We start from the raw sequence: 13,308 nt of genomic DNA, 5'->3' as shown, positions 1-13,308 counted from the left end.
TTTCGCGAGTTGGGCTCAGCATGCCACCACATTGGATTTGAAATGAAACCTCTACAACAGAATTCAAGTGCAGATTGTAACGTTTAATTTGAAGGTTTGAACAAAAATATCTGATAGAAATTGTAGGAATTGTACACATTTCTTTACAAACACTCCACATTTTAGGAGGTCAAAAGTAATTGGACAAATAAACCAAACCCAAACAAAATATTTTTATTTTCAATATTTTGTTGCGAATCCTTTGGAGGCAATCACTGCCTTAAGTCTGGAACCCATGGACATCACCAAACGCTGGGTTTCCTCCTTCTTAATGCTTTGCCAGGCCTTTACAGCCACAGCCTTCAGGTGTTGCTTGTTTGTGGGTCTTTCCGTCTTAAGTCTGGATTTGAGCAAGTGAAATGCATGCTCAATTGGGTTAAGATCTGGTGACTGACTTGGCCATTGCAGAATATTCCACTTTTTTGCACTCATGAACTCCTGGGTAGCTTTGGCTGTATGCTTGGGGTCATTGTCCATCTGTACTATGAAGCGCCGTCCGATCAACTTTGCGGCATTTGGCTGAATCTGGGCTGAAAGTATATCCCGGTACACTTCAGAATTCATCCGGCTACTCTTGTCTGCTGTTATGTCATCAATAAACACAAGTGACCCAGTGCCATTGAAAGCCATGCATGCCCATGCCATCACGTTGCCTCCACCATGTTTTACAGAGGATGTGGTGTGCCTTGGATCATGTGCCATTCCCTTTCTTCTCCAAACTTTTTTCTTCCCATCATTCTGGTACAGGTTGATCTTTGTCTCATCTGTTCATAGAATACTTTTCCAGAACTGAGCTGGCTTCATGAGGTGTTTTTCAGCAAATTTAACTCTGGCCTGTCTATTTTTGGAATTGATGAATGGTTTGCATCTAGATGTGAACCCTTTGTATTTACTTTCATGGAGTCTTCTCTTTACTGTTGACTTAGAGACAGATTCACCTACTTCACTGAGAGTGTTCTGGACTTCAGTTGATGTTGTGAACGGGTTCTTCTTCACCAAAGAAAGTATGCAGCGATCATCCACCACTGTTGTCATCCGTGGACGCCCAGGCCTTTTTGAGTTCCCAAGCTCACCAGTCAATTCCTTTTTTCTCAGAATGTACCCGACTGTTGATTTTGCTACTCCAAGCATGTCTGCTATCTCTCTGATGGATTTTTTCTTTTTTTTTTCAGCCTCAGGATGTTCTGCTTCACCTCAATTGAGAGTTCCTTAGACCGCATGTTGTCTGGTCACAGCAACAGCTTCCAAATGCAAAACCACACACCTGTAATCAACCCCAGACCTTTTAACTACTTCATTGATTACAGGTTAACGAGGGAGACGCCTTCAGAGTTAATTGCAGCCCTTAGAGTCCCTTGTCCAATTACTTTTGGTCCCTTGAAAAAGAGGAGGCTATGCATTACAGAGCTATGATTCCTAAACCCTTTCTCCGATTTGGATGTGAAAACTCTCATATTGCAGCTGGGAGTGTGCACTTTCAGCCCATATTATATATGTAATTGTATTTCTGAACATGTTTTTGTAAACAGCTAAAATAACAAAACTTGTGTCACTGTCCAAATATTTCTGGACCTAACTGTACATCACTGGCATCAGAACCATAAATATCTGTAAAGCCTTGTGGGGCTGGAAGCTTTATATACTAATCAGCGGGATAATTGTGCTACTTTTTTCTTTTATATTTTACAAGAAACTATTACGACAGCCATACAGGACGCCTTTCCCAGAGCAATGAAGAAAATGCGGATTCCCCTCACTACGGCGCTCTGTGTGTTTCTGTTCCTCCTTGGTATCCCATGTGTCACTCAGGTACATTTACTGATTATTGCTTGGAATTTACCTGTTGTCAGCACCTACTGTACGTGCATTTTCATACATATCAATTCAACATCTCTGTCCTGCTTCAGGGAACTACCGCAATTGACATAGGTTTTCATAAACCCTACCTTTTTCAGACTGGGAAAGTCCAAATCTGCAGTGACTGTTTCCGAAATTTCAGGACAGTCCGTCGAATTCAGGACTATTAGCAATTATTGGAGTTTTAAACATAGCTCTACTATAACAACCAGTCTGCAGCAAATTATAAGACCTTCAAAAGCACCAGATGTTTTCCAGACTTTGGCATAGTCTTTCATGCCCTTACTGTCCACACACTTACTACAGCGGGTGTACTTAATTTTTCTTATGACTGTAGGCACTTTCAGACTCACTAGTGTCTGTGGGTCCTCCTTTATTCCCTAACTAGCTGTACTACCCGGCTTCGCCCGGGTTAATAACTGCTGTTAACAAAATAGAATGTATTAACAAAAATGTATTCTGCACACAAAAAACACAAAACAAATAGAAATAAAATTATTAAAAGGTAAAAACTAAGATAATAGAAGCATTTCACAACATATATTTCAACACCACAGATATTCCACACAGATTTAACTAAATTGTCCAAGTAATGTGCTCCGTCTGTCTCTTTCCAGGTCTGTCTCTTTCCCCATCCGTCTCTTTCCCCGTCTGTCTCTTTCCCGGTCTGCCTGTCTCTGTCTGTATCTTTCTTTGTCTGTCTCTCTCTGTCTGTTTCTTTCCCCATCTGTCTCTTTCCCAGGTCTGTCTCTTTCCCAGGTCTGTCTCTTTCTAGGTCTGTCTCTTTCCCAGGTCTGTCTCTTTCCCCGTCTGTGTCTTTTCCTGTCTGTCTCTTTCCCTGTCTGCCTGTCTCTGTCTGTCTCTTCCCTTGTCTGTCTCTATTTCTCTGTCTCTTTCCCCATCTGTCTCTATCAAGGTCTGTGTCTTTCCCCATCTATCTTTGTCTGTCTCTCTGGCTGTCTCCTCCTTCCCTGTCTGCCTGTCTCTGTCCCTATCTGCGTCTCTGACTGTCACTGTCTCTTTCTCCGTCTGTCTCAATCTCTTTCCATGTCTGTCTATCTATCTCTTTCCCTGTCTGTCTATCTATCTCAGTCACTTTCCCTGTCTGTCTCTTTCCCTCTCTTTCCCTGTCTGTCTCTTTCCCTCTGTCTCTTTCCTTGTGTCTGTCTCTTTGTCTGTCTCTTTACCTGTCTTTGTCTGTCTCTTACCCTGTCCGTCTCTTTCCCTCTCTTTCTCTGTCTGTCTGTTTCCCTGTGTCTGTCTCTGTCTCTTTGTCTGTGTCTGTCTCAACCTGTCTCTCTCTTTCCCTCTCTTTCCCTGTCTGTCTCTTTCCCTGTCAGTCTGTCTCTTTGTCTGTGTCTGTCTCTTTGTGTCTGTCTCTTACTCTGGCTATGTCTATTTCTTACCCTGTCTGTGTCTGCCTCTTTCCCTGTCTGTGTCTGTCTCTTTCCCTGGCTGCATTGTGACACGCCAACATTCCATTTAAGGGCGTGGCTGCGCATTCTTCTGAAGTTCTGGCTGCACTGTGGCTCCCAGCTCCATTCACTTTAATGGAGGCAGGTTTTTTGGTGAATAACTGTAAAGCGCGGGGTTACAATTTCCCCTCAAAACATAGCCTATGACGCTCTCGGGGTCCAGAAGTGTGAGTGTGCAAAATTTTGTGGCTGTAGCTGTGACGGTGCAGATGCCAATCCCGGACATATATACACACACACACACACCACATACACACATTCAGCTTTATATATTAGATGACATCTGGGAGGGTTCCTTTCTCCTGGTCCTTGTTTCTTCTACCTCTCAATTCCTCTCTTGGACACCACTTTCCTCAGGATCCAATCACTCCCCACTCTCACTTCAGCAGCCCATTGGTGTGCTTCTCGGTGGCTACTTAGGTTCAGACTTAGGCATAGTCTGCTGTGCCCTTGCTGCCCACACACTTACCACAGTGGGTGTACTCAGTTTTTCTTATGACTGTAGGCACTCTGAGACTCACCAGTGTCTGTGGTTTCTCCTCTATTCCCTAGTGACATCTTTGAGGGTTTCTTTCTGCTGGTCCTCATTTCCTCTACCTCTTAATTCCTCTCTTGGACACCACTCTTCTTCGGGATCCAATCACTCCCCACTCTCACTTCAGCAGCTCATTGCTGTGCTCCTCGGTGGCTTCTTAGAGTCAGACTTTGGCATAGCCTTCCATGCCCTTCCTGCCCACACACTTACCACAGCAGGTGTACTTAGTTTTTCTTATGACTGTAGGCACTCTCAGACTCACCAGTGTCTGTGGTTCCTCCTCTATTCCCTAGTTACATCTTTGAGGGTTTCTTTCTCCTGGTCCTTGTTTCTTCTACCTCTCAATTCATCTCTTGGACACCACTGTTCCTCGGGATCCAATCACTCCCCACTCTCACTCCAGTAGCCCATTGGTCAGCTCCTCATGGTTACTTAGAGCCAGACTTCGGGCATATTCTTCCATGCCATTACTGCCCACACATTTACCACAAGCACCAAAAAAACACTATAATATATGGATGCCCCTCAAACCTGATGCTACAACGTCAAGGTAGATTCATGACCCCAAGAATGGTCCCCTCTGATGCACAGCTCCTTGTAAAGTAGGATGAAATCCAGGAACTCCATTCTTGGTGTCAACAGTTAAATTTGAATAGAGGCACTGTTGAAATAATGCTTCACCAGCTGCTATTGTAGGGAGTGCAGTGATAAGCTTGAGGTGAGTGTTCAGAGGTGACCCCGCTCCCCTCTCCCTAATATTAGCCTAATATTGTACTGTGATCCAGCATGCCTTCCTAGTGTGACATTCTCTGTGTAAAATTCCCATTGATTTGTTATTTCACAATGGTCAGTGTAGAATAACAGGTAACTAACATTGTCTTCTGATCCTCATTTTTTTCCTATGGGAGCATATATCATATAACACCATATATGCCGTAAATGTCCATTAGACGTGCATCCCAACATTCATTGTATGGAAAATCCCAAAATGTTCCAAATACTTAGAACGTCAATACAAAAGATAGCAGATAAATCGAGCAAGCCCGGACACCTCTCTGGAGATTCCTGGAGATGCAAGTTGACGGCCAGTTCTCAAGATAGTGGACATTCATGGGATCTCTGTATTAAGATGTCAACTGTTACTGAAAATTGTACACATAGGGGTGTTCATTAAAGCACATTTGTCTAATTTTTTTTTTATTCCTCTTTTTTCTTCCACTTCCAGGCTGGAATTTTCTGGGTTATACTTACCGATACCTTTTGCGGAGGATGGGCTATCTTATTTGTTGCCGTATTAGAATTGGTGGCGCTAATATGGATTTATGGTACGTACAAATCAGTATATAGATTACACAGGTCAGCAAGGGTAAAATTATTTGAAAAGTAAAAGGTGAGTTTTATATATTTTCAATAGCTGAAATCAGTACAAATATCGTAATAATTCCATCACAAACAGTTTTTTCACGAACACTGACCCCATTGGATTTTTCTTGCACCCTACTTTGACCTCTTTGCGTGACCTTTAGTGGATCATTTTGGTGTCATCAGATTGTTTAGAAATTAATTAGTGTTGCGATTGACTTCTGTGGGCAGAGAGATTTTGCTAACCGACCATGGTGGATTAAGCTTCTGTTTCTAACGTGATTGACATGGCTACAAGGAGGTGTCGTAATTCACCTGGCAATTTTTGCTACATTTGCATTCTTTTGTAGTGAAGAAACATTGAAGGAACATTACATTTTCCGTTAGAAGAGTATTATGCGTACTGTGGTATAAAACTAGGTGATCGAAAAAGTTATGGGCTCCACATGTAGTGTGTTCTGTTTGTGTAGAAGAACAGTGGTCTAAAGGGAAGCAAGAAAGCTTTCATTTTGGCGTGCCTTTGATCTAGAGGGAACTGCAAAATCAAGTGATGACTGCTAATTTTGTATGTGCAACGTGGAGGGATTCAACCTTACAAATAAGAAGGAAATTGTATACCCAGAGCTTCCGTCAGCGATTCGTCCCTGTGCCCCATGGTTCAAAAATACTTGTATGTGTCCCTTCACCTCTGGAGAAACTTGAAGATACACCTTGTTTAAAACATGAAGAGCAGGATTCTAAAGAAGACTTTCACGCTACTCCCAATGGGTTATAGCTTTTTTCACAGTTTGAATTAAATGATTTAGTCAGTGACTTGGACCTTCCTAAACAATCTGTAGAACCTTTAGGCTCTGGACTAAGGAAAAAACCTGCCAGCTCCTGGTAACTGTTTTCCATGGTACAGATGGAGAAAAAAGAAATTCCTTCACTACTTTTCTCAAGGCTGTGCTCTAGTGTATTGCAATGATGTTCCTGGGCTAACGTAAAAATTTAACATTGAGTACAATGTGAGCAAGTGGAGACTCTTTATTGATTCATCCCAAAAAAGTCTGAAACTTACTACTGCACAATTTTAGTAAGTATCCTACAGTGCCTGTTGGGCATTCTGTGCACTTGAAGCAAAGTTGTGAGAATTTAGACTTTATTCTCAAGAAACTAAACTACAATGATCAAGGATGGTCAATATGTGGTCATGTGGAAGTCTTCTCTTTGATCCTTGGGCAACAAGGAGGATACACAAAATCCCCATGCTTTTTTGTGTGAATGGGATAGCCGGGATAGGACTCATTACTGAAGCCAAAAAAGTTGGCCAATGAGAACATCTTTGCAACCTGAACTCCAAAACAGTTGGGGAAAGCTTAGTTGATTCTACTAAAGTTCTCCTGTCACCACTCCACATTAGGCCTCCGACACACATCCGTGCCTCCGGTACGTGTTTGGCAGTTTTTTCATGTACCGGAGACACGTAAACACGTGGACCAATGTTTTCCTAATGTATTGGACACACGTAAGTATTTTTGAACGGAATGTTTGTCCGTTCCGTGCTTACGTGTGTCCGTGAGTTTCTCACGCTGACATGTCCGTTCCTCTCCGGCATCATGGATGTCACACGGCCCGCACCCATACCACACGGATGTAGTGTGGATGCGGTACCGTGTGACACGCGCTGGAGAAAACTCACGTGTCAGAGAAAAAAATATCAAATCTTTACTCACCTTCTCCTGCCCTCCTGTCTCTGCCGCTGCTGTCACTTGCTGCCGACCACCACTCATTATGCTCATTTAATATTCACTTCACTGCGGCCGAAAGCAGCAGCAGCGGGGAGTCCGCAGGACTGGAGACCAAAGATCAGCACCACGGACAGCAGCAAGGACCACGTGAGTATGCAAATTACCGGTTCTCCGTGTGTTATCGCGGATAGGACACGGAGAACACACATGGCCCGCACGTACCGGAGACACGTACTTACCTAACGCAATATGCAAGGAAAATACGTGTCTCGCGGCACGTGCGTGATTTTCACGTGTGTGTGGCACAGGCCTTAAGCTGGGACTGATGAAGCAGTTTGTGAAAGCTGTACCGAAAGAAGGATAGACTTTGAAGTGTCTGTGTACCAAGTTTCAAGGACTGTCCGAAGCAAAATTGACAGAAGGCATTTTTATGGATCCGGATACTTGGAAACTTATGAAGGGCGATGTGTTCAAAACAAAGATGAAAGCTGTTGAGAAAAAGGGCTTGAGATTTGTTTAAAGAAGTTGTGAAATAATTGATAGGTAACAACAAAGATCCAAAATTTAAGTCCATCATGGAGAACATGCTGAAACATTTCCAAACCTTGATGAATTTGATGTTACATTTTCTACATTCCTATTTGGATGACTTTCCTGAAAACCTTGGTGCTGTTAGCGAACAGCAAGGAGAAAGATTTCATCAAGATATCAAGGAGATGGAACATCGATAACAAGGTAGATGGAACATAAACAAGATGTGGGACAACTGCTGGAGGCTTCACAGAGAAGATCTGCAGGCCTCTATAAGAGTAAAAGTATAAAGAGAAGCTTTGAAAAGAAAAGGAAAAATTAATTTCCAATAAAGTTGCAGAATGAATGTTCAATAAATTTGTATATATAATATTGTGTACTTTTTTGGCTACAATTAGGATTTTCCTTGTTCATCTCACGAGTTCCTAATTTCATGCCCGTTGTTCAAAATCCATACATGATGGTTAAAAATAAGTGTTTTTGAAATCAAGGTATAAGAAAACATAGGAATCAGTTATTAGATCTGAAAAAATTGTCATAAACCCAAATCTTGCATACCTGTGTGATTAACCCTCCGTCACATACAATATCGGTTCTAACGAGTTCACATACAATGAGCCTGAGAGATTAGGGCAGTTATATCTGTCCTCCTGAAGCTCTGCAATCCAACTGTGGTATGAGGTTTCACAGAGCTGCTAGAGACAGGAGACTACCTGGAGGGAGGGGATTTCCTCACAATCTGGTGAGGAAGGAGAAATGAAAGTAAAAGAGATGTGCCTGTCAGGCCTATTGTATGTGATGGAGGGTTAATGTAATGGACATTAGTGGAAATAGATGACTCCAATAGTACAACTAGAATGAGCGCAACTTAAGTAAAAACATTTATGCTAATCCTTACTTTACCCATTGTAAAATATTTTTTTTTCATTTTCTGCTATTTGTATAATTAAGTCTAATTCATTTTGCAACTCAACAGGTGGCAATACAATTATTTTGGATACAGAGATGATGCTTGGAAAGAAGCACTGGATCTTCTGGCTGTGGTGGAGGGTCTGCTGGTATTTTGTGTCACCGGTGCTCTTAGCAGTAAGTGTTAGGCCTTACTCTTATCCTATTTGAAAGTCACAACTCAATGTAAGTCTATGAGTGCCTTTTTCTGGCTCTCCTAGACTTGCATTGAGCACTTGAGAGCGTTACCTCTACTTCCGGCCAGTAAGACGTTGCTGATGCAAAATGGTGCTGTGGCACTAGAATGGTGCCAATAAAAGGTGAAGATGGTGGCAGTTGAAGATATTAATGGAAGCAGGGACTTTAGATTCATAGCATCACTCCAGTGCTGAAAACAAAAAACAAAAAAAAAGATGGAGTGGTGGTTTAAGGGCCTTTCACACAGGTGGAATAAAGATTCGAGCTAAGGTAATTATCACTTGACCTTACAAACAAAAAAACGGACCATGAGAAAAAAAACTGATGTGTGAAACTGTCTGTAACCAGACAAAAGTTTTATATTTTATTACGTGTCCTGAAAAGTTTTTAATTTTGAATTCAGCTCAAAATGAATGTGGCTCATATGCAGCCAAATTGTTACAGACGTTTCTTACAGACTTATTTTACTCCTTTTCCAGGCAATTTTGATTTGGTCACTGGTAACATTCCAAAACCCCGAGTATAATGGTGTTGCCTATCCTAAATGGGGAGTCATCCTGGGGTTCCTCATGGTGGTTTTCTGCCTCATATGGATTCCAATCGTTGCGTGTGTCAAGGTCATCCAAGCTGAAGGGAATCTGTTCCAGGTCAGTATATGATGGAGGTGTTAAGACACAAGGTCATTTTTGTCTTTATTATAATTTGTATTATTATTAAGCTCATAACATCAAATTATTCAAGTAGCTTCCCCTGACCCCAATACCTCTGCCCAATGAGCATCTCCAATCTTCAGTGTCTCCATCCTAAACTTCCCCAATAATTTATTTATTACTGAAGCCATATAACTCTTTAGCCGCTTTCACACTGCGTTCCTCTCCCCGTTCAATGATTCCATACTCAACGCAGCAGCGGGGAAAAAATCTGAGCAAAAAATTGGTACTTTTTACTTGGTGACAGGTCCTTTGTACGGCCGCTTTCACAATGCTTTCCTCTCCCCGTTCAGTGGTCACGTCAAGGCTTCAGTCTGAACCTACCGCAAAATGGGATTCAGATGTATGCGCCAACGAGGCCACTGACTATAATGGAGCACAAGGAGTCACTATTTGCTCTGTGTTGCACCATTTTTTGGGGTATACGTTTACTGTAGGCGAACACCCAAACACAGTCTGCTACATCTAGGTGTCAAGCCACCAGTAGGCGTATAATCCCGAAAATGGTGCACAACAGAGCACACGGTGATTCCGTCTGCACAATGGTGCACAATAGTCAGTGGCCCCGTCGGCGCATAAGTCCGAAACCCGTTTTGTGGGAGGTTCATATGGAAGCCTTGACGTGACGACTGAACGGGGAGAGGAATGCAGTGTGAAAGCGGCCTTACAGACGACCTGTCACCAGGTAAAAAGTACCAATTTTTTGCCCAGATTTTTTTTCCTGCTGTTGCCTTGAGTATTCAGAGGGTTTTTTTATTTGTTTTTAATCAGCCATATAGCTCCATTGAGATGGGCCTTATTTACCGCTAATTTTTATGGTTTTTACAATGGGGCGGAGCTCACAGGGTAATTATGCAAAGCAGAATAAAGTCACGCCCACAGGGAACTCTGTGAACCACACACCCTTGTAAAAAACATAAAAAATTGCACTATGTAAAAAGGCTCATTAAAAAAGTAATATCCGGGAACAGCTGGAATAAAGTAAGAACAAACTCTGGCCATTTGTTATCTGCTGATGTCTTCTATAATTTGTTCCCTGTACTTTCAGAAGCTTGAACGCATTTGATAGATAATGTGATAAAGAGAAAATCGGCAAATCATTATTTAAAAATGAGGTTATTTTAATTCTGAAAAGCACAGTGAAGTGCTGGCCACTAGATGTCTCCCTTCTGTCTAACTTGGTGTCCACTGCCTGTTGTCAAGTGTAATCCATCTCTATGAGCAGATACCCTGAGACATAGTACAAGAAGTTGGAGCATGGTTTGGTCTTCTTGTTTGTGTCTGAAAATAGGATTAGCTGATAGGTGGGTTTTCAGTTCAGGCAGGCAAGCTATTGGACAATGGCAGGAGCAAAGCATGATGGTAAGGCAAAGAATGTTCTAGCACCTAGAGTGCTGGCAAAATGCTAATTAAGAGGAACCAATTACCAAAAAGTAGTGGAGTGCAAGTTAAAGAGCAAGGGTAGTTACCCTAAGTAATTCGTAGAGGAGCGGACCTGATGAAATTTGAATTTGCCAAATCGCTCAAATTTTACGGGGAAATTCAACTTGTAGTGAAACCTTGAAGTGCTTAAAAGAAGTAACATGTTGTTTGTCGGGCTTCTTCGTTTAGAAGCTGATTGTTCTATATACTTGAAAGTACACCGCAAAGTTGCCAGCAGCTCATCAGCCATAAAAACTATGGCAAGGTCACCTGCGAAGACCTAACAAAAACTTGACCTCTCTGGAGGACGTCTTGGGCACATAGCCAAAGGCCCCTTTCTCACATCAGTTTTTTGCCATCCGTCCCAACCCGTTTTCTCAACGGATCAACGGATCTGTCGCAGATTGTGGCTAAACTGATGCGACTGACCTGTTTTTTGACAAATGCGACTAGCTGGAGGCTAAATAATAATTGGAGCATGCTCAGTTAAAAAAAAAACTGAATCCGTCGCCGGATTTGACTGATTTCGACGACTCCTACACCCATAGGCTTCCATTCTACCAAAAGACAGAAGGAGATGGATCCGTCACTGTCCGTTTTTTCGACGTACACAAAAAACGTTACTGTGGCCGTCGTCTCCGTCCATCAGGACGATGGCCACGGTACATTTTTCGACAGATCCGTCGAACGATGAATCAAACGTGAGGCCATCTGTCGCTAATACAAGTTGATGAGAAAAAAATGGATCCAGCGGCATCAGTCACCAGATCTGTTTTTTTCATAATTCGACGGATTGTGACTGATGGCAAAAAACTGATATGTGAAAGGGGCCTAAAGGGGGCTTTACACGCAACAACATCACTAACGAGATGTCGTTGAGGTCACGGAATTCGTGACGCACATCCGGCCTCGTTAGCGACGTCGTTGCGTGTGACACGTACGAGCGACCGCTAATGATGCAAAATACTCACCAAATCGTTGATTGTTGACACGTCGTCCATTTCCCAAATGTCGTTGCTGATTTTTGACGCAGGTTGTTCGTCGTTCCTGAGACAGCACACATCGCTACATGTGACACCGCGGTAACGACGAACAACACCGTACCTGCGTCCTCCGGCAACGAGGGGGGCGTGACTTTCATTCGGCTGCTCTCCGCCCCTCCGCTTCTATTGGATGCCTGCCGTGTGACGTCGCTGTGACACAGTACAAACCGCCCCTTTAGAAAAGAGGCTTTTCGCCGGCCACAGCAACGTCACTAGGAAGGTAAGTACGTGTGACGCGTCCTAGCGATATTGTTTGCCTGTGACGCACAAATGACGGGGGCGGGTGCTTTCACGAGCGACATCGCTAGCAATGTCACTGCGTATAAACCAGCCTTTTGAGGTGTAATGAGAAGATGTTTTAGAAGATATCTAGATAATAACCAAGAAAGTTTATTGTCTCCCTCTACAGCGGATTGCAAGTTGTTGTAGACCAACGGCAAATTGGGGTCCTGCCCTACTTAAAAACCGTAACGAGAGGTACCAGCATATGAAGGATGAAAGGGGGAAGAAAGAAGACAAGGAGATGGAAATTTCACATATACAAGTGACTGAGAGATACACACAAAGAACAGATGAACCTGTGAAGCCGGAAGACAATGATGTGGAGATTCCAGACATCACAGCATTCGATAACCCTTCATTTCAGAGTGACTGACTTAAACTTTGTATATTATCTATAATAAATGGTTTTAAAATAATTGGAGTGGATAGTCGTAGTCTCTTCCTCAAGGACGTAACAATTAACCACACAATCCCATTCCGCCATGACCACCATTAATCACGGCTTCTGTGCCCTTTTACCATTTTCCACACACTTTTTGGCTATTGGATTTTGAGGCTGGAGTTGGTTTGTCCTTGGCCATGTGGGAGTAAAAGTGGCCCCCTCAGCTGCTGGGCCCTATAGAATAATCTATACTGGTCACTTTGTCAATTACGTTGCTGTTCTCAATGGATTTATAACTTTTCTTGAGACAAGTGATAACAGACTATAAAATTGTTTTTTTGGGACTTAAATATTAATGGGTTATGTTTCCAATAAATTAGGTGAGTGTGCCTTTTGAGCCCCTGTTGATCAGTACAGTGAGGGGCACAAGCCCAGTGACTGATCACTATGGGCAGCCATGCAACCCTCTTTAGATCTGTTCCTGTGAAATTGGGTATGCCTTGACGTGGCTACTGGGCAGATATGAAAATGGCCATTTTTGTATGCTAAATATCTAAAAAAAATTTTCTTAGATTTCTTTTAGCAGTAATTCATGATTTTCATGCTTTAGCATTTTAGAGTACAACTGTCTCTTTTTTGACAAAACTGGGTGACAAACAGAATGCCCACCCCCTCCAAGGTCACACTAATTTTCTTCTTCCACGCGTTCTCTAGATCTTTTTTTTTTTTTTCAAAATCTTTGTAACTATTAAAGTTTTATTTAATTTTCTACAGCTTATCAGCTTTCTCTGTGT

At 42.5% G+C, this 13,308-nt stretch overlaps 1 protein-coding gene across 1 annotated transcript in view; it reads left to right on the top strand.

Moving 5' to 3' along the window:
- Nucleotides 1–12,630, top strand: part of LOC142250464 (sodium- and chloride-dependent neutral and basic amino acid transporter B(0+)-like) — a 45,352-nt gene extending 32,722 nt beyond the window's left edge. Inside the window, exons 10-14 of the mRNA XM_075322651.1 lie at nt 1,730–1,848; nt 5,132–5,231; nt 8,506–8,615; nt 9,155–9,322; nt 12,260–12,630. Of these exons, the coding sequence (XP_075178766.1) occupies nt 1,730–1,848; nt 5,132–5,231; nt 8,506–8,615; nt 9,155–9,322; nt 12,260–12,505 (743 nt within the window). The 3' untranslated portion in view covers nt 12,506–12,630. The remainder of the gene's footprint in view (nt 1–1,729; nt 1,849–5,131; nt 5,232–8,505; nt 8,616–9,154; nt 9,323–12,259) is intronic.
- The last annotated feature ends 678 nt before the right edge of the window (nt 12,631–13,308 follow it).

The sequence above is a fragment of the Anomaloglossus baeobatrachus genome, chromosome 9 (assembly GCF_048569485.1).
Source record: "Anomaloglossus baeobatrachus isolate aAnoBae1 chromosome 9, aAnoBae1.hap1, whole genome shotgun sequence".
NCBI classification, from domain to species: domain Eukaryota; kingdom Metazoa; phylum Chordata; class Amphibia; order Anura; family Aromobatidae; genus Anomaloglossus; species Anomaloglossus baeobatrachus.
This window is presented reverse-complemented; position numbering and strand designations above follow the sequence as displayed.